The following is a 19,942-nucleotide window of genomic DNA, read 5'->3' as shown; positions in this document are numbered from 1 at the left end:
GTCCAGAGCAGGTTCGATTTGTTTCAGAAAAAGGGAAAGAAAACAGTCCAGGAAGACTTCTCTGCTCCGGCTAGTTGGAAAGCCAAGGCGATCTGTGTCTTGTTGTCTGTCTGTGCTGTAGTCAAAACTCCCGATGCGGGGGGAGCAAGTACAGTCTCTGATAACAGACTCGTTGCTTCTTCTCCACTCATTTTTACTCTTAGATGAAATTTTAAGAATACAAAACCAGTGTCTGGGACGAATGGGGATACAATTTAACATCATAATCAACCCAGGACATTCCACCCCTTATCTCCATGTCATCGACTTACTGCCAAAACTAACATTCTAACTCTGCACACATTTACATACATAAAAACTTCCCCTCTGTTCCACCCAAAAAATACAAGCAATATATCCATCATGCCCCTGTCACGCCCCACACCAAGCTACTGAACCCAGACCCCCATGCTGGAGAGTTGCAGGATTCCCCACTCTCATTTTACTCACTCAAAACACCATCTTTCACTTGCTCATATCTTCAACACTTACACATTTCCTTCTATTTTATGTCTGCATGGTTTAATGTACAGACAATGGCAGTAACCTTTTACCCAATGATCAGGTCTCCCTGAGGTACACATCGTGTTGTTCCATCTCTCTGCATTATCCACCATGTACAACCCGGTCCTTGAGCAAAGACAACCCCACAAATGGGTTTGTCTGTGCTCGAGGTAGAATTGACCCAAACGTCTTCCCTAGCAGACCTCTGACATGTACCACTGGGACTTTGTCTCCATTTACTACATGCAAAGACTCAGACTGGGCAGGACCTGCTTGGTTGGTGGAACCTCTGGTGTTGACTAACCAGGTGGCCTTTGCTAGATGTTTCTCCCAGTTTTTAAAAGATCCTCCACCCAGTGCCTTTAAGGTGGTTTTTAACAGTCCATTGTACCTCTCCACTTTCCCAACTGCTGGTGCATGATAAGGGATATGATACATCCACTCAATGCCATGTCCCCTAGCCCAGCTGTTTATAAGGCTGTTCTTGAAATGAGTCCCATTGTCTTACTCAATCCTCTCCATGCCTCTAAAGGACCTGCTTTTCAAGTCCCAGGATGGTGTTACGGGCAGTGGCATGAGGCACAGGGTAGGTTTCCAACCATCCTGTGGTGGCTTCTACCATTGTGAGCACATAGCGCTTGCCTTGGGGGGTTTGGGGCAGTGTGATGTAGTCAATCTGCGAGGCCTCCCCATGCTTGTATCTGGACCACCGCCCACCGTACCAGAGGGGCTTCAACCGCCTGGCCTGCTTGATCGTGGCACACGTCTCACAGTCATGGATAACCTGGGAAATACTGTCCATGATTAGATCCACCCCTCGGTCTCATGCCCGCTTATAGGTGGCATCTCTACCCTGATGACCTGAGGCATCACGAGCCCATCGGGCTAAGAACAACTCTCCCTTATGTTCCCAATCCAAATCTATTTTTGACACTTGTATCTTTGCAGCCTGATCTATCTGCTTATTATTTTGGTGTTCCTCATTAGCTCTACTCTTGGGCACATGGGCATCTACGTGGCGGACTTTCACTGGTAGTCTCCCTACCCTGGTAGCAATATCTTTCCACTCTTTAGCAGCCCAAATTGGTTTTCCTCTACGCTGCCAATTAGCCTCTTTCCACCTCTCCAACCATCCCCACAGAGCATTGGCCACCATCCATGAATCTGTGTAGAGGTAGAGCTTTGGCCACCTCTCTCTTTCAGCAATGTCCAGGGCCAGTTGAACAGCTTTGAGTTCAGCAAGTTGGCTTGATCCACCTTCTCCTTCAGTGGCCTCTGCGACCTGTCATGTGGGGCTCCATACGGCTGCTTTCCACTTCCGGTTCATCCCTACGATGCGACAGGAACCATCAGTGAACAGAGCATAGCATGTTTCTTCTGCTGGCAGCTGGTTATACGGTGGAGCTTCTTCAGCCCTTGTCACTTCCTCTTGTTCCTCATCTGTGAGACCAAAATTTTCACCTTCAGGCCAGTTTGTAATTATTTCCAAAATCCCAGGGCGATTCAGTTTACCAATACAGGCGCGCTGTGTGATAAGAGCAATCCACTTGCTCCATGTGGCACTGGTTGCATGATGAGTGGAAGGAACCTTTCCTTTGAACATCCATCCTAGCACCGGTAGTTGGGGTGCCAGGAGGAGTTGTGCTTCAGTGCCAATCACCTCTGAGGCAGCTTGGACTCCTTCATAGGCTGCTAAAATTTCTTTTTCTGTTGGGGTGTAATGGGCTTCAGATCTTCTGTAGCTTTGACTCCAAAATCCTAATGGTTGGCCTCGAGTCTCTCCAGGCACTTTCTGCCAAAGGCTCCAGGACAGACCCTGGCTCCCAGCTGCAGAGTAGAGCACGTTCTTCACATCTGGTCCTGTTCTGACTGGGCCAAGGGCTACTGCATGAGCAATCTCCTGCTTGATCTGAGCAAAGGCTTGTTGCTGCTCAGGGCCCCAATGGAAATTATTCTTCTTCTGAGTGACCAGGTAAAGAGGGCTCACAATCTGACTGTATTCAGGAATATGCATTCTCCAAAACCCTATGGCACCTAAGAAAGCTTGTGTTTCCTTCTTATTAGTTGGTGGAGACATTGCTGTGATCTTGTTGATGACATCAGTGGGAATCTGACGCCGTTCATCTTGCCGCTTTACCCCCAGGAACTGAATCTCAGGAGCTGGTCCCTTAACTATGCATTTCTTGATGGCAAAACCAGCTTCCAGGAGGATCTGGATGATTTTTTCTCCTTTCTCACACACTTCTGCTGCTGTGTTCCCCCACACAATGATGTCATCAATGTACTGTAGATGTTCTGGAGCCTCACCCTTTTCCAGGGCAGCCTGGATCAGTCCACGGCAGATGGTGGGGCTGTGCTTCCACCCCTGGGGCAGTCGGTTCCAGGTGTACTGCACTCCCCTCCAGGTGAAGGCAAACTGAGGCCTGCATTCTGCTGCCAGGGGAATGGAGAAAAATGCATTGGCAATGTCAATAGTGGCGTAGCACTTTGCTGCCTTGGACTCCAGCTCGTACTGGAGCTCCAGCATGTCCGGCACGGCAGCGCTCAGCGGTGGAGTTACTTCATTCAATGCACGATAGTCTACAGTCAGTCTCCATTCTCCTCCAGATTTACGCACAGGCCAGATGGGGCTGTTGAAGGGTGAGTGGGTTTTGCTGACCACCCCTTGGCTCTCCAGCTCTCTGATCATCTTGTGGATGGGGATCACAGCATCTCAAGTTGTTCTATATTGTCAGCGGTGCACCGTGGAGGTGGCAATTGGTACTTGCTGTTCTTTCACCTTCAGAAGTCCTACTGTAGATGGATTCTCAGACAGTCCAGGCAAGGTGTTCAGTTGCTGGACACTCTCTGTCTCCACAGCTGCTATCCCAAATGCCCACCTGAATCCTTTTGGGTCTTTGAAATACCCACTTCGGAGGTAGTCTGTGCCCAAAATGCATGGGGCCTCTGGGCCTGTCCCAATAGGGTGTTTCTTCCACTCATTTCCAGTCAGGCTCACGTCTGCTTCCACCAAGGTAAAATCCTGTGATCCCCCTGTCACACCAGCAATAGAAACAGATTCTGCCCCCACATGTCTTGATGGGATTAGCGTGCACTGTGCACCAGTGTCAACCAAGGCCTCATATTTTCATGGTTCTGATGTGCCAGGCCAACAAATCCGCACAGTCCAAAAAACACGATTTTCCCTAGCCTCTACCTGGCTAGAGGCAGGGACCCTCTAAGCCTGGTTATCCTTCTTTCCTTGGGTATATGTCTGGGATGTTCCATCAAGGGGATCGGACATATCATCATCATCATACCTGGCAGTTCAGCTACGGGAAACTGGATCTGCTTCCCTTTTGGTGGAACTTCCTTTGTGACTCTTCTCCTCCTTCAATTCACGCATCCGTTGTGCCAGAGCTGCAGTAGATTTCCCATCCCATCTCCTCATGTTTTCTCCGCAATCACGCAGGTAGAACCACAGCTCAGCTCGTGGGGTATACCTTCTCTCCCGAGCTGGGGAACGCCTGCGTTGAGTGCCAGGATCTCTGATCTGTACTGCTGAGATTTGGAGAAGGTCCTCTTTAATCTCATCTCTAAGTTTCTTGTGATTCTCCTCTATCTTATCTTCTAATTTCTGCAGACGCGTTTCCACAGCTGCGATTCTTGCATGTGTGGGGCCATGCACGGCATCTGCGTATGCTTGAAGCTTCTTTGCCATATCCAGCATGGTCTCCTCCCTTTCATCCCGTTTCATCATTGCTAAAGCAGATGCATATTCTTGTGGCCCAAGTCGTACCAATTTTCGCCACATCACGGATGTACATGGCACTAAGTCAGGATTCTTAGTTGGTATGTCATCTGAAAAAACTATCTCTGCCACTGCCATTTCTCTCAGGCGTTGGATCCCTTGTTCGATGGTTTTCCACTGCGTTTGCTGCATGTAGAGATCATCTACACACAGATATCTTTGGGCTACACTTTCCAGGACCCATGCCCAGAGACTGTGAGTGTTAGCTCCCCTCATCATCCTCTGGTCAATAACCGGATCGTATGACAGGGATCCCAGATGCCTCACTTCAGTTCCATCCAGAACTGTAGCTTCACCTGCAGCATCCCACAGACGGACTAACCAACTAATTACAGATTCATCAGGTCGTCGAGTATAGTCCTTCCTCAGGCCACGAAGATCTTTCAGGGAAAAGGACTCAATATTAGCCTCTGATCTTGTGCCAGTTGTTTTGACTCTTGGTTTTGTGTCAGGAGGCGTTGAGGGTCCTTCTCCTGCATCATCATCATCATCCACTGGTCGATCGGTTTTGTCTGTGCACTTTCCACTTCTCGTGCTAGTAGCAACAGCCATTGGTTGAGGCTTGCTGTCTGGCTTAGGTACCAGCTTTGTAACTGGGAGGCTGGCTGCAGCCTGAGTAACTGGGGTAACTGTTGATTTATCTCCCTGTCCCCTTTCTCCTGTTTGCTGCCCTACAGTATCCAGCAATGTACGATAAGCGTATGCCAGGGCCCAGCTTACTGCAATGATCTTTTTTCCCTTGGAATCATCCTGACACTTCTCTTTCAGGTATTTCCCCATCTCAGCTGGATTCAGAATTTGTTCATGCGGAAAGTCCCAAACTATAGGGTCAGAAAATTCCTTCAGAATTTGGCCCATATCCTTCCATTCTCCACCCCACTCAGGATTTTCCATGCTTGGTTCAGGGGTCTCATCAGTCTCTCTAGAAATCTCAGCCCTCATTCTACAGAGGCTGAAGACTGTATAGAGGAAACTTACCAGATTAAATGCCAGGAAGATGGTCTCTTTAACATTCAGGGGGAACTGAACACTCTCCAATAGTGATGTAACAGATTCAGAGGAGAAGAAGGAAAGGAAAGGAAAAGTTGAAAAGCCTCATCCCTTACTCCTCCTCTAACAAACTGGGTGCATAACCATACCCATGAATCCTTTATATTTGGAACAGACTCCAGCACCTGAATAAACTTCTTAGAAATCATAATCACTAGGCCCCGCCCAATAGCTATTCTAATCTGTGCCCCTCTACTGTAAAAGCTATGTGTTAGGGACAACACCGGGGCTAGTTGTGGATAAGAAAATAAACCAAGGGACCATAAAGGTATTAAAACCTCAAAAAAGCCTAGCGATTAGAAACACATGAAGGCCTGCACCCCAAAAAACATTATTAATTCAAACAGCATGGCTGGATGGCTAGGGACTGCTTTATCTTATCCCAATACAAAGTAATTGCCACTTCAGTACAATCAGTACAGGGTTTTTCCACTCTCTCGTGCCACGTGCTGGGTGACAATGAATGTATTTGTGCTGGTTAAGGGCAAATTTTGGGAGAAAACCTCCAATGGGGCTCCCCCTGGGAAGCAAACCCACGTGGCCCTTTTCTCCCACCCCCAACCAGTTCGGGAAGAGATTTCTCTGAGAGAAGTGGAAAAAACCTGTTTATTTCACAGGCACAGCACTACCCAGCACAAGAATGAACGATATCAAATTACAAAACCTCTTGCCGTTCCGAAGAGATGACAAACTTCAGAGGGTCTCTTTCCTGTGGGTGTTTGCTCTGTTATCAGTCCCTCTGGCGCTGGAAAATGCCCAGGCTGGGCTCCCAGTAGTCCACGGGTGCAAGCTCCCGGTGCTCCCCCGAGTCCCCAATCCAGAGCAGGTTCGATTTGTTTCAGAAAAGGGAAAGAAAACAGTCCAGGAAGACCCCTCTGCTCTGGCTAGTTGGAAAGCCAAGGCGATCTGTGTCTTGTTGTCTGTCTGTGCTGTAGTCAAAACTCCCGATGTGGGGGGAGCAAGTACAGCCTCTGATAACAGACTCGGTGCTTCTTTTCCACTCACTTTTAGTCTTAGATGAAATTTTAAGAATACAAAACCAGTGTCTGGGTTAGGTGGACGAATGGGGATACAATTTAACATCATAATTAACTCAGGACAAGTAGCAAAAATGACAAAGCAACTGATCATGGAACATTTTGAACCTAATGAAATAGTAAATATAAATCATGTTAAAGAAGTCTGTGATCCTCCTTAAGATAACTTATATATTGAATAAGCCACTGACAGAAAATACAAGAGGTGACAGCACTGGGGAGGGCCTGAAATTATGTGACTAAAGAGACATAAATTTATTTAAAGACGGCAACATACAAATGTGGTTATGGAAATAAAAGTACTGAAAGTAGGCTTATGTTCTTAGAAATTCATACAACAGCAATAAAAGGTATTCAGAAACACTGTCAGCAGCAACAATACTTTCAGGAATAACCACTATTTACATGGATATTATGAACTTGGTTGTAATAGTATGCTTATGGTCACACTGCATATACTGGTTGACAGCAAAATTGGGAGGGCAGTTAAAGCAATATCCTTTAGTGGTGAATCCTGGCCATATTCAATATTGTTTTCAACACTGGTGGGCAGACTAATATACTGTATCATAAATGTCTAGCTTTTAAGTCTGGGGATCAGAACAGAGGGCTGAAACTACTAGGAAATATGGCAAAACAATTTGAAACATAACAAACTGAGAAGATTAGGGAACACAAAGTTTAGTAAAGATAAGTGTAAAAACTCTATATTTAGAAAAGGGAAGCCAAAGCAACAGGTACTTGATGGGAGTAAATCAGTCAGGCAGCAGTTGGCATAAAAACTCCTGAGGAATCACACTCAGCAAGGACTAACATGATGACAGTGCTAGAAAAAGAAGGCTCAGATGTTATTCTGGTCTTGCTGATATGATTGAAAACCAGACCATGACCTGTTTTTGTAGTTTTATCCTCTCCTGTGTCATCTCAAGGCCAGACTTCAATGCCTTTGTGTCCTTAACAATCTCACTCTGAAGGACAGAGCTATTCAGAGCAGTAACACCGCATGTGCTTTTGCTCCATTAGAGATACTATGTGGGCCCTTGCATTCAGTGGGTAAGGAGGTGGAAGAAGGGAGAACGGAAAAGGCAAGTTGCCATGTCAAAAAATTAATGTAGGCAAGAAAACCTGATGGATGAGTAACATTTTGAGACAGTGAAAAGTAAGCAGAGATGAAGCCAGTAAGTGTGAGAATCAATTCAGAAAAATTTGGGAATCTTTTTTGAAGGTAAGACATAATTGACTGACACAATAGCAGCAGCTCTCAAAATTTATTACTTCTATGTTCTTACCAGTTGTCAAAAAAATGAAAGAGTACCTTTCTTTTTGGTCTAGTCTATTTTGTTGCCTATGATGCCTAAAAAGATACATTTCTGCTGACAAGGATGTTTATATCATATTTTTGTCTGTTTGCTTTAAAGAGAACAAACCAGAAAAATTATATTAACCCATCTTCCACCTCATGTCCTTTCCCCAGTCCATTTCCAAAGCCAGTTTAGGGTTAGTCTTCCATTAAAGTGCATCTTCTCTTTATGTTCTACTTCAAATGCTCCTGATAGCAGCATTTCCATCCAAGGCAGATTTTCCTGTGACTAACTGAACAACTCAAGAATTTTCCCTGGGGACCACAGGAGCTGTTCCACATTCGCTGACCCGCATACCCCAAGATAATTGGGCTGCTGGGCAGACAGTGCTGGGACTGGGATGTGGATTGCTGGCATCCTCAGGATCCTTGGTTGCCCTGAGCCTCTCTAGAGAGACAGGGCTGCTCTGACCCCCACATCTGCAGCTCCTGAGCAGACTGACATACGGTGTGACAGCACTGAAGACCTTGCTCATGAGCAGAGAGCAGAGTCTAAAGGTTAAAGGACCTGGAGGCACCTGTGTCCCCAGTGGCTCAGGTGACAGGTTGCTAAATACCCTGCTGAGGTATTACAGTGATCTAGCTCCCTCAGGATTCAGGCAGCTGGTTCCAAAGAAAATTTCTCAGGCAGCTGGCCTGAGAAAAAGGTGTTTATTTCTTGATGCCTGTAACTTTAGTACTGGAAAACAGGAGGAAATTTGCCTTTTTTGTAATTCAGAGTTAACGCATGGACAAAAACCTGAAAATAATAACTAAAACAAAGCTTACAGGAATCATAATATATGAACAGTGTCTTCAACTTATAAGAGTAAAACAGCACTGATAGAGAAAATATTTCCAATAAAATGGTCTATTTTGATGGTTCCGCATTTTGGGAGAAAGGAAAATAATTTTAAATTATTCTTTGTAGGTAATTTTAAGCAATCTTCCAAGTCTTACCATATGATTTTGATTTGATACTTTCTCATGTTTTATTAATCTTGGGTATAGGTTTGCTGAGAGTCTAAAATCCATTTATGAAAAAGACACAAGGATGTGGGATTAGTGGAGTCAATAGCAAACCAAGTGGAGATCCACTGTCCAGGTGTCCACTACATACATGGACAACTTTTCCAGTTGCCAAATTGCACTTCATTAGTCACCACTTATAAATATTTCAGAATATATCCTTTACGGATCTTTCTCTGGTTTAATTTAACATTTTTAATCCTATTAGTTGTTGTCCCAATAGTTCCTGTTCCTAGTATCAATTGCAGCAAAGACCATATTTTCACTACTATTGATCTCCATGGAGTTCTGCAATGCCAAAAAGGGGTAACAGTGTAGAGTTAATCAGTGACTTGCACCTTCATCCCTGAGTCAACACCCTGTCCTATTTATTCAGAGCTTTTCTGCATTGTGGAAAGACAGCCTGGATCTCTTTGGGAAGACTTACACAGGGATACAGACATGACCAGAAACAGTGAAAGGATCATTGAAGTAATGGACAAATATTTTTCAGAGAGTGACAAGATGGCCCCAGAAAATATGTTCTTTTCCTACAGAGGTATTTTATACCCCATTACAGTTTGCAGCCCGGAGACTTTGGAAGCTCTGGAATCCTTTGAAGCCAGAAGTGATGATGTGATTCTTGTAGGCTATCCTAAATCAGGTAAGTATTTTCTTGATCAATAGATAAGTACACAGTGCTACAATCCAGAAGTTGATTATTCAATGCCATCAATTAATACAGCAATAATTCCTGAGAAAAGCTTATGATGACATCAAAGAACCATGAATTTAAGCTGTAAGGCATATCTAGAGCTAAAATACTACAGCCTCCTGCTCAAAGCAGGGGAAAGACCTAACCTCCAAAGTAAGGTTTGGTTGCTCAAGGCCTAGTCCAGAAGGGTTTTGAAACTTTTGTTTTTACATCAATGCAGTTAGACAACCCTTGTGAGAGAGTCTTGTCTTCATTATTATCTTCAGTACTGGAAGCTGAGGTGAAAGTCTGCCATGCCTTTTTTCCTCTTTCTCCAGCCTGAGCAAACCAAGCCTTTCAATGCAGTTCATTTGCTCCCGTTCCCAGTAGTTTCATGGAAGTTCAACAAGACTTTCTCCCAGTTCTCAAAATCATTTGTGCTTCAGTCTAGGAATGGCACACAGCATTCAAATGGTGAACTCAAGAGTGCCAGCTAAAGCAGGATAATCACATCCCTTGATATTTTGACCACACTAGCTAATAAAAGAAAGTATGTTGTTACCTTACTCCCTGCAAGAGCAATACAGGGAATATATGCTCCCAACGCAAGCAGAACTGCTGTTTCCATATTTTTACTTCATTGCAGAATGCAGGTGATTCTCTTGTATCTAAATGGAGGGAAAGACACAAATGCCGCAAGGATTTTTACACATTTTCTCTCTCTTTCACTGTGGGCATTTCAGACGCCTTATTTTTTTTCCTATTGACTTTACAGAAATATTTTAATATGTAATTTGCTGAAAAATAGGAAGTTGATCCTTATCACATCACCTTTGTGTGCAGCCTCTAGAGCTGTACCTAAGAAGAAATGGTTTATATGTGTGAAGATCCACCTAAACACTGAAGGAAGTGATAGTTGAAAGCTGAGATTTGGCTCTCTGAACCCAATCCCTCACCTACCAGTTCTCCCAGGCTGTAGAGGCCAAGACAACTAAGTCTGCTGCAAAGAAGGTGTCAGAAGCATGATGGTCTGGTGGCTTGGTTGGTGACCCTTCTTCTGACAGTTACAGAAGCCTAGCTGGGAATGGTGAATAAGGCCAAACTGTGTCAATAACTAAGAGACCATAAAGTGAAGCTGGTTGGGAAGAGGGAATAGAGTTCCCAAAAACAGCACTGTGGAAGGAAAGCAGAAGCAGCCAAGAGATGACTCAGCTGTCCCAGTGCTGGCAGCCACACAGCTTCTGAATAGTTTCCACAGGGAGTAGTGTGAGGTAACCAAAAAGTATCAGTGTTGAAAGGAGCAGTAGAGATCTGCTTCTGCTTCTGCTGAGGGATATGATGTGATTCTGAAGCAAGCAGGGTAGCACTTCACAATATCTGCTTAACAGCTCTTCCCCCATTGACCTTAGGCATACCCTTGTCGATTATTAACCAGGGCCGTGATTTAACCTCAGCTGGAAACTTGCAGCTCAACTCAGTGGCCCCACAGGACCACACACTATTTCACCTGCAATGAGATGCAGGAGGGAAACAGAGGAGTCATGGGTTGAAATAAACAGGTAAAGCAAGAGCTATGTGTGCAAACAAAGCAATGTAAGGAATTAATTCTATCTACTGGCAGTTAAATGTTCAGCCATCTTCAGGGCTCCATCACCTATGACAGTGGTATGGTAAGACAAATGCCATAGCTCTCAGCATCTCTCTTTCCTTCTTCTTCCCTCAAATTTTATTGCTGAGCATGGCTCCATATGGAATAGAATACTCTTCGGGTTAGTTGGGATCAGCTGTCCCATCTATGTCCCCTTTTAATTTCTTGTGCACCAGCAACCTACTCTCTGGCAGGTCAGTGTGAGAATCAGAGAAGGCCTTGAAGCAATAATTACACTGTAATTATTGCTTAGCAATAACTAAAACATCACTGTGTTATCAACATTGTTTTCAGCACAAATTCAACACATAGCTCCATACCAGCTACTATGGGGAAAAATAATTCCATTGCAGTGTAAACCAGCACACACACTTGTTTAAAGGTTAAAGTACAACATTGAGCCAAACTGGTTCACTTGAAACCAATTCGACAGGATACCATCAGCTGGGTTTGCATGAAAAAATGAAGTTGAATGGATGTCCTTTATCTTTTTAGGAACCAATTGGCTTGAACAAATGGTGAAAGAGTTGGCAGATGCCAAATATACAGAAGAGGAAATGAAAGAGAGAATAAATGCTGAAAAGAAGCTAGAGACATTTCAGCGTCTAGAATTTGGGGATCCTGGGATATATGAGGTAAGCAGGAACTGAAAATACTCACTGTTCTCCCTACAGGTAGTGATAGCTGAAAGAGAATGGCTGACCTCAGAGGTAATGGTCTGTGAAGTACCATGTGCTACTGCCTCTGGTGTCCCAACACAAGGGCCTCAGATAGGAGACAGGCTGAGAAGGCACAAGGTTCTCCTGCCATAGGCCAGTGAGTTTGATTAGTAAGACCTTTTTCTTGGGTGTCCTGTTCTTAGGCCTGTGTCATGTGAAATGGTGCTTGGTGGCAGAGGTTGGCAGAAGCCTACACCACCAGTGCATCCCTGTGGGTTTCCCAAGGGATAAAGTATTTCCCTGGTCTCGCCTTTTCCTGTAACCCACAAGTAATGAATAGGCACAACTCACTGAATAAGCTACTTCTGTCTTGTCACATTTCTTCTCACTTTCTTTAAAGAGGATGAAGCAGCTTCCTTCAAGAAGAATTATAGTAACTCATTTGAAACCTGATCTCCTGCCTCCATCCATTTTCCAAAGCAAGGCTAAGGTGAGTCTTCTTGCATCACACTGCATAAGCTTTCCACCCTAATTTAGCTTTCTTTTGTGTGAGGTGTCTTTTCTGCATTTTCACACAAGCTGGTCAATACACAGCCACATTTTCGAGGTTGAAGATAACAGGTCTGTGTGCCAAGGCTGTGAACAAACATCCTCTCCCAGCAGCAGCTTTGCTGACTATTGGTGGGCTTGTTGCTGAGTGTCACTGTCCTTTCAGATCTCCTTCAGAAAGATGCTTCCAGGTTGGTGGCAGAAAACTGAGCAAGGCAAGGAATAATTTGACTGGTTTAACTTGCCTTCAAAACCAGGGTACCTGTGGAAAGCCCACCACAGATTGAGGCTAAGATAGTCTTAGATGGGAATTACTGCAGAGACAAGCTAGGGTACATCTAAAGACTGTTTGTGGCTCTTTTGTTCAGTAGATCATGAACTTATTTCTCTGAATTTGAACTAGGTCAGAACTGTCTTGAGGGAATCACTGAAAAGCTTATTTTTTTTCAGCCTGAAGCTTACATTAGCTACAAGTGATTTGCCAAAGCTCTGATTTTTTACTCAATGAAAGGGATTAGACCAGAATTGTATGGTCTGGTGAATTTTAGTGGACAAGTAAACTTGCAGACAACAAGTTGGGTGGGAGTGTTGATTTGCTGGAGGATAGGAGGCTCTGCAGAGGGATTTGAACAGATAATGGGCTGAGACCAGTTGTATGAGGTTAAATAAAGTATGTACTGGGTCCTACAAAATGGGGGTCACAACAACCCCATGCAGCACTAAAGGCTGGGGGCAGCGTGGCTAGAAATCTGCCCAGTGGAAAAGGACCTCGGAATTCTGGTTGACAGTGGCTGAACATGAGCAGAAATGTACCTGAGTGGACAAGAAAGCCAGTGGCATCCTGGCCTGGATCAATAACAGTGTGGTCATCAGGACCAGGGCAGTGACTGTCCCCCTGCACTTGGCACTGGTAAGTGACACACCTTGAGTACTGCGTCCAGTTTTGGGCCTCTCACTACAAGAAGGACACTGAGGTGTTGGAGTGAGTCCAGAGAAAGACAATGGAGCTGGAGGAGGGTTTGGAGCACAAGTCTTAGGAGAAGCAGCTGAGGTAGCTAGGGGTGTTTATCCTGGAGAAAAGGAGGCTCAGGGGGAACCTTGCCACTCTGTACAACCACCTGAAGGGAGGGTGTAGCCAGGTGGGGCTTGGTCTCTTCTCTGAGTGATGGCTGACAGGACAAAAGGTAAGGGCATCAAGTTGCACTGAGAGGGGTTTAGATCTGGATATGAGAAAAAATTTCTTCATAGAAAAGGTTGCTGAGCATTAGAACTGGTTGCCAGGGAAGTGTTTGAGTCAGTGTTCCTGGAGATATTTAAAAAATATGCAGATCTGGTATATGGTTTAGTGATGGACTTGGTAGTTCTTGGTTAATGGTTGGACTTGATGACCTAAATGTTTCTGTGATTCAATGATTCTATGTGATATGTCAAGAAGATGGCATTTTGGTCAGTCAAATTATGTGTTTTCCTCTTCTAGATCCTTGTGCTAGTTCGGAACCCCAAGGACACAGCTGTCTCCTACTACCATTTCTGCAACAACCTACCACTGCTGCCGTCCTTTGCCTCCTGGGATGAGTACTTTGCAGACTTCATGAATGGAAAATGTACTTTGTCCTACATCCTCTGGCATTTCTCCAACCATGAGGGGCATACGCAGGGCCCTTTGCATGGGAGTCCTTCTGTGACATACTTTAGCAAGGCACTCCCAGAACAGGCAGACAGGCCCCTGTTATGGCAGAAATGGACTACCAGAGAATCAGTTTCGTCTCTCACTTAGAATGGAGAGATCACAAGAAAGCTTTACCCTGACTTTTCTATTCCCAAAAGAGAGCTTGTGGTTTGCCATATCAAGTGGCCAGGCCTGGGCCACTCTACATTGACCTCAGGAGAAAGAACAGATATGTTGAGCTGGTCACCCCTTCACCATTCTAAAGCCACACTTAGAAAGCTGTCTGGGCTGACTCTGATTTGGTTAAGGGCATGTAGTGGGGACTACACTACACTGTTATGCCTCTTCTTTGTTTGCAGTGGCCTGGGGATCCTACTTTGACCACCTAGTGGAATGGAACAAATACATTGACAATGAGAACATCATGACAATAAGCTACGAGGAACTCAAAGAGGTGTGGCATTTCACCCAGCTCTTGATGGGTGTGCTGTGCATCCCCCCATATTATGTATGGCTGTGGGAAGTAGAAGCTCTTGGGGCAAGTCTGTCTGCCCCTTTAGAAGGATGTGCCTTCCTGAGTTACTCATATTTGTTTGGTGGAAGCCCATGGAGGTTAGGAGGAGGATAGCTTTGCTTATTTGTGAAAGGAGTTTTATATGGCAGAGGCACAGATTTTGGGAAAAAAGAAAAGACCTTGAAACTGAGGCCAGCATGTGTAGGTTTCCTGGCCTGAAGGATTTTCTGTTACAGCTCTTAGAATTCCTTGGTGACCTTGTAGGAGACAGCTTCCCCTGCTGGGCTTCCCACAGGGCGCTGGCTCCATGCCACAGCCACAGTGTCAAATCTTTTAGTTTTACATCTGTGGTATGTTCCTTTGGGCAGGACCCAATACTGGGGATGAAAAAGATTGCTTCTTTCTTTGGATTTTCTCTGTGTGAGGAAGATTTTTCCAGAATTGCCAAGAAGACCAGTTTCAAAGCTATGAAAGAGAAATCAAATGAAACCCATGGAAAGTTTGGGGACGCCCTCTTCCGGAAAGGTAAGTCTCTGCAAATGGAGAGCTACCTTCTGAAGGAGAACTCCAGAAGGAGTTTTGAGTATGTTATTTTCTTAGCTGTGAATTCATTGGACTGTCTGGGTGAGTTCTCTCCTGTGTTGTCACTTGTACAAAGAGCTTCTGCTGTTGATAGGATTTGGGGGCTGTTTGTGAGAAACTTACCAGAGTGCCAGTCTTAATGTCCTCAGTCATTGCCTCTGTGTTGCTGTCTTTTTCTGTAGCAGCCCTGCTTATTTAGGTGAGTGAGGTGCAAAGGTGTGGGCCAGCACTGGTGAGGTTGTGGCTGTGCACCAAACCTTCCTGGGGTCTGTGTAACTCTGTTACTCAGTGTTGTGGTGCAGCTGTCTCCTGTTGTTCAGGTGATTATGTGATGAGGCTGCACATGTCACTTCATGAAAGTCACCTTTTGGAGGAGGTGTGCAAATGGGACAAGACTCTATTGAACCTCAAGGGAATGCATTGCTCACTGCTCTGCTGGCCTCAAAGGCGTCTTCCTGTTACCTACTCAGCAAGAGCTTTATATGTCTCCTCTCAATAGACATGTCAGTGGTGGTCCCAGAGATGGTCTCTCACAGATGTGGAGCCAGGGTCAGAGCTCTGGCAGATTTCCTGCTCCCCACAACCTCAAGAATCTTTTGTTTCTGAATACTTTGAGCATGGGCTTTTTAAAATCCATTTCTTCCACCACTCCTTGGAGGAAGAGGGATTTAGCCACTCTCTGCCACCTACCACAAAATATTCCCCTTCAGAGGAAGTAATTAAAAAATGATCTTTCCCTTGTGATAAAACCAGATTCCCCTCTTTACTGCGTAAAATCTTTGTGAAGTCACCTTGTAAATTTCCTTCTGGGGAGGGAGCACTTGCAGGAAGCTGACTAGTAATGCTCCCTGCTGTCTGGCTACAACCTTTGCTTCTGATCTTTGATACCTGTCCTCTCCCAGGCAATGAGACCTCTCAGGGCAATAAATATGAACCTTTCTGCCTTGTGTAATCAGTGACTCTGCCCCACTACTGCCTAGATATTATTTTCTCTCAGGACCATCTTCCTTCAGTTTTTGGTACTTGTACACAGGGGTTGTTGGAAACTGGAGAGACGTCTTCTCTAAAGCTCAGAATGAAGAAATGTACCGTAAATTTCAAGATTCCCTAGGAGGAACAAAGATGGCAGCAAAGATAAAATATGATGTCTACTGCAAGGACTGAAAATAAGCAGATGAATAGCATGACAGCAAGTCATGTTCCAAAGGTGATTCTCCAAAGATGGATAGTCCCCATTTTTCCTTCCCATGAGACAAGAGAGAAACCCCTCTGAGAACTACCTGCACCTCCAAGGATTTGGCCTGTAATTCTTAGGTGTGTCCAGGGTCTAGAGCTTGTGCTTTGATTGATGTAACCAAATAAAAGGTGTGTATACCTCAAGTGAATGCCTGGCATCCTTTCAGGAGGGAGATGATACACAGACATCATAGCACCAGTCTGGAGACATCCCTGTCTCTGCTTCTTGGCCTTAAATGATGAATGAGACCCCTGCAGGATTTGTTGGTGAGACAGAGGGATCAACACAGAGCCTCTCCTCTGGCACAGAGTGGACTTGACATGGATATATGGTGTGGGTCTGAACCACCCAATATCTGTGTACAGGTAGAATACAGGTCTGGGTTTAGATCCATCATAGCTACCATGGTGTTGGCCGGCCAGAAAGGACTTTGACACTTAGGCATACTTCATTCACACATTGGTGTGGCAAAGGGTGGAACTTCTCAAGTTCAAGGAGCCATGAACTCTCAAGTAATGAACTGCTATATGCTTTCTGGAGTGTTTTGCTCCTGTTGGACTCTGTGGGAAGGTAAGTGGCTAGTAGGAAGAACCACGACATTCAAATGGGAGGACTGAAGGAAAGAAGCCCCTTGATGACCCTAAGCTAAACTAGCTAAACTATGAGAGTGGCATTTATTTGAAAATAAATACACTTATGGTACACAGGTGTGTTTTCCACACCCTCCTTCCTGATGTTCATGTCCTTGCTACATCTGTGCAGAATGTGTTGCATGACTCCTTGTCCCAACCAGTCTCCTGGGAAACAAGAAAAGCCAAGGAGGTGTCTGTCTGGCAAACAGAATTCAGTTCCTTGGAAGAGGGATTCCTCTGCCATATTCCTAGATAGATTTATGAGCAGGACTCTTATGCTGAACTATGATTAAATACTGAGCAACCAGCGACCACAAATATAATTAACAAAGCTGGGAAATCGTTAAGTCCTTGTCAAAGTGCTGACTGTCCCTGCACAGCTCCTTGGGACTTCCCCTACCCTGCCCATGGCCTGGGACTCCATGCCAAGCCCTGCTCCAGTGATGCCACAGCAGGGTCAGGCTTCATTTCCTCACAGTCTTCCTTGCCTGGCCACTGGCCCTGCCAGGCTGGATCCCTCCACAGACCCACATCCTGGCCAATCCTCAGCCCATCACTTGCCAGGAGAGTGTCCGATGCCTGGGCTGGGGCTGTCCAAGTGCCCCTGGCTGCTGTGCACCTGGCTGGAGAGTAGGATGTGCTCTGGCCAGTGTGCCCTGTGTCCACTGTCTGTGTGACAGGGATAATGTCACAGTGATGCAGATTCAGCTCTGAAGGGCCACTCAAAACCTGCTTCCCAGGCAGATTTTCTAAATGTGGGTGCAAGAGCTGCATATGTAAAAAAGCTCTGTGTGGAGAGGTACGTTTGTTTGAACCTGATGATTCTGGGTTTGTAGGTTTCCATTTCCAGAAAGTAGGACTTATTCTGGGCTTCCATGTATGAAAAGAGGCAAGAGACCATGACCTGTAATTTTGAAATTAGCAACATTTTTACCCATTACTAGGACAGACTATATGATTTACTGTATGGTGATATCAAAAGCTGTCTAGACAACAGAAAACACTGTGTAATCTCAGTGTCTGCAAGGAGTTGAACAAGGATTTAAACAAGGGAATAAGCCTGGCCAGAAATGGAAAAACAATCACTGAAATATTCAAAAGGCTTTTATTAAGATAGGGAGGTGACATCTTACAATGTGTTGGTTTGTTTTTTTCTTCTGAAAAGATTTTTTGCAGCCTAAAGGCCCTTAGCAGCCCAGAAACTTTGGAAACTCCAAAGTTCTTGTAAGCCAGAAGTGATGATGTGATTCTCACCAGCTTTCCTAACATGGGTGAGTCTTTCTTGCTTGATGAATTATTCATTGTTGCGGTACAGAATTGTGTGGCTGCACATAACACAGAAATAATGCCCATGACTGGTTAATGATGACTTCAGATTTCTGTAGAGGGACAGGATTAGGGGTTGCTCCCTGGAGGAAGGCAGAAGGTGCTTCCACAGGATTTTTTCATTGCAAAATGTAGGTAATTTCTTGGTACTGAGTGGAGCTACAGGCTCACTTGCTGCCCAGATTCTTGGACCCTTTTCCTCTCCCTTCCCACACCTTTCAGTCCCAGCATATGGGTTTATTGGTTACATTCACGTTTTTACCAAATCACTTAGAGAAATAACAGAACATTTGAGTGAAAAAAAAAAAAAAAAAAGGAGTTGATATTTGATCTGAATTACATCTCCTTAATTCTCCACTTATTTTTTTTCTCAGACAGAAAAGTTATAAAATTATCTTATGTAAATATCATAGGTAATTTAGTGATAATTTGATGTCTGAATTGTAGCATCTCAAATTTCCAACCAATCTTAAAAGAACTGTGTTAGGAAATGCTTTATGTGACTTATTTTAAATATAATATTGTCAAGATTCAATGCAGTTAATTACATCATGTGGTGGTGAATTATGGGTAAGCTGAGAGGGATGCAGCCAAACTTTCAGGTCTGCAGAGGGAAAGGACTTCTGGCTTCCAAACAACATTTTTCACAGAAGTTATTGCAATATGACTTGAGGAGATGAGCTCAGACTCTCTTGATAATTAAAAGGCTGAAACTGGATTTGGTTATTAGGAGACAAGGTAATGGTTGCACAGAAACTGTTCTGAAAACTAGTTTTGGAACCAAAATCATTTTAGTCTGTGAAGACTGTTACTTTTGACTTATCCCTCCATTGAAAAAAAAAAAATCTTTTCAGAAGTTGATCAATTGTATTTCCTTTGGACAAAAATTGTCATTCTAGGCTGTTTTGGATTTAGTTCTAGAAATACAGTCATCAGTCTGCTGATTTGTGAAATCTTATAGTTTCTCATCAGATGGTATGTTGCCGCCTGTCTGTTTACTTTCATTTAAGTCTGCTCACTTTCATGAGGTTTAAAGTTGGTCCACCCCAGTTACTCCCCCGTTATCCCAACATGGTTTGTCCCTAGTTGCCTATCATTGTAAACCCCTGCCCTTTTTCCTGAACCTTCCTTGTCCATCACCCTGTTCCTGCCCCTGAATCCTATCAATCAATGTAAACCCAACCTTCTGTTCCAGCATGTTCCCTGTCACTCATCCCTCATTCGAAGCCCCATTGGTGTTGCAGCTGCCGCCCCTCCCATATGTTATTCCCATTGGTCCCCAGCATTGTGAACCCTCCCCCCAACTCCTCCCCTGAGATGCCCTGATTGGTTCCCATGTTTGTACCCTCCCCACCTTAAATTGGGGTGCACAGAGGTGCTCCTCGCTCAGTCTGTCCTACCCTCGACTTTTCCAGTCCTTTCCCCATCCACTGTTCCCGTTCCTGGAATAAAGCCTGGTTTCTGGAGAGAACCTGGGACTCTGAGCCTCCTCCTTGCCTTTATTGGACACCCACGACGCACCTGAGACCGCAGAGCTTGGTGGCTAACAGGCTCTGAAGGTTCGGTCTGGGACAAATAGCTCCCAGACCGTTCCCCACTCCCGACGCTGCCAGCGGCTAGGGAGCAAGAGCTAGCCAGGGCCAGGAGAGCCGCGGCAGGGGCAGC

The 19,942-nt window shown here is 44.9% G+C and overlaps 1 protein-coding gene across 1 annotated transcript; it reads left to right on the top strand.

Annotated features, from left to right (window-relative positions):
* Nucleotides 1–9,172: 9,172 nt before the first annotated feature.
* On the top strand, nt 9,173–16,630 carry LOC131578299 (sulfotransferase 6B1-like). The gene is made up of 7 exons (XM_058836900.1): nt 9,173–9,431; nt 11,605–11,744; nt 12,169–12,258; nt 13,795–13,921; nt 14,346–14,440; nt 14,869–15,025; nt 16,116–16,630. Exons 1-7 carry the CDS (start codon nt 9,230–9,232, stop codon nt 16,244–16,246), a joined length of 942 nt encoding a protein of 313 aa, XP_058692883.1. The 5' UTR covers nt 9,173–9,229; the 3' UTR covers nt 16,247–16,630.
* Nucleotides 16,631–19,942: the final 3,312 nt, after the last annotated feature.

This window comes from Poecile atricapillus, chromosome 3 (genome assembly GCF_030490865.1).
Source record: "Poecile atricapillus isolate bPoeAtr1 chromosome 3, bPoeAtr1.hap1, whole genome shotgun sequence".
NCBI classification, from domain to species: domain Eukaryota; kingdom Metazoa; phylum Chordata; class Aves; order Passeriformes; family Paridae; genus Poecile; species Poecile atricapillus.
Note: the sequence above shows the minus strand (reverse complement) of the source record. Positions and strands in the feature narration are given on the sequence as shown.

Bases quoted from the DNA above. Each gene is read 5' to 3' on its own strand.
- LOC131578299 (XM_058836900.1), top strand. From the start codon at position 9,230: ATGACCAGAAACAGTGAAAGGATCATTGAAGTAATGGACAAATATTTT. The intron at 9,432-11,604 runs GTAAGTATTTTC...TTATCTTTTTAG, and splicing joins TGTAGGCTATCCTAAATCAG to GAACCAATTGGCTTGAACAA. The intron at 14,441-14,868 runs GTGTGGCATTTC...TCCTTTGGGCAG, and splicing joins GCTACGAGGAACTCAAAGAG to GACCCAATACTGGGGATGAA.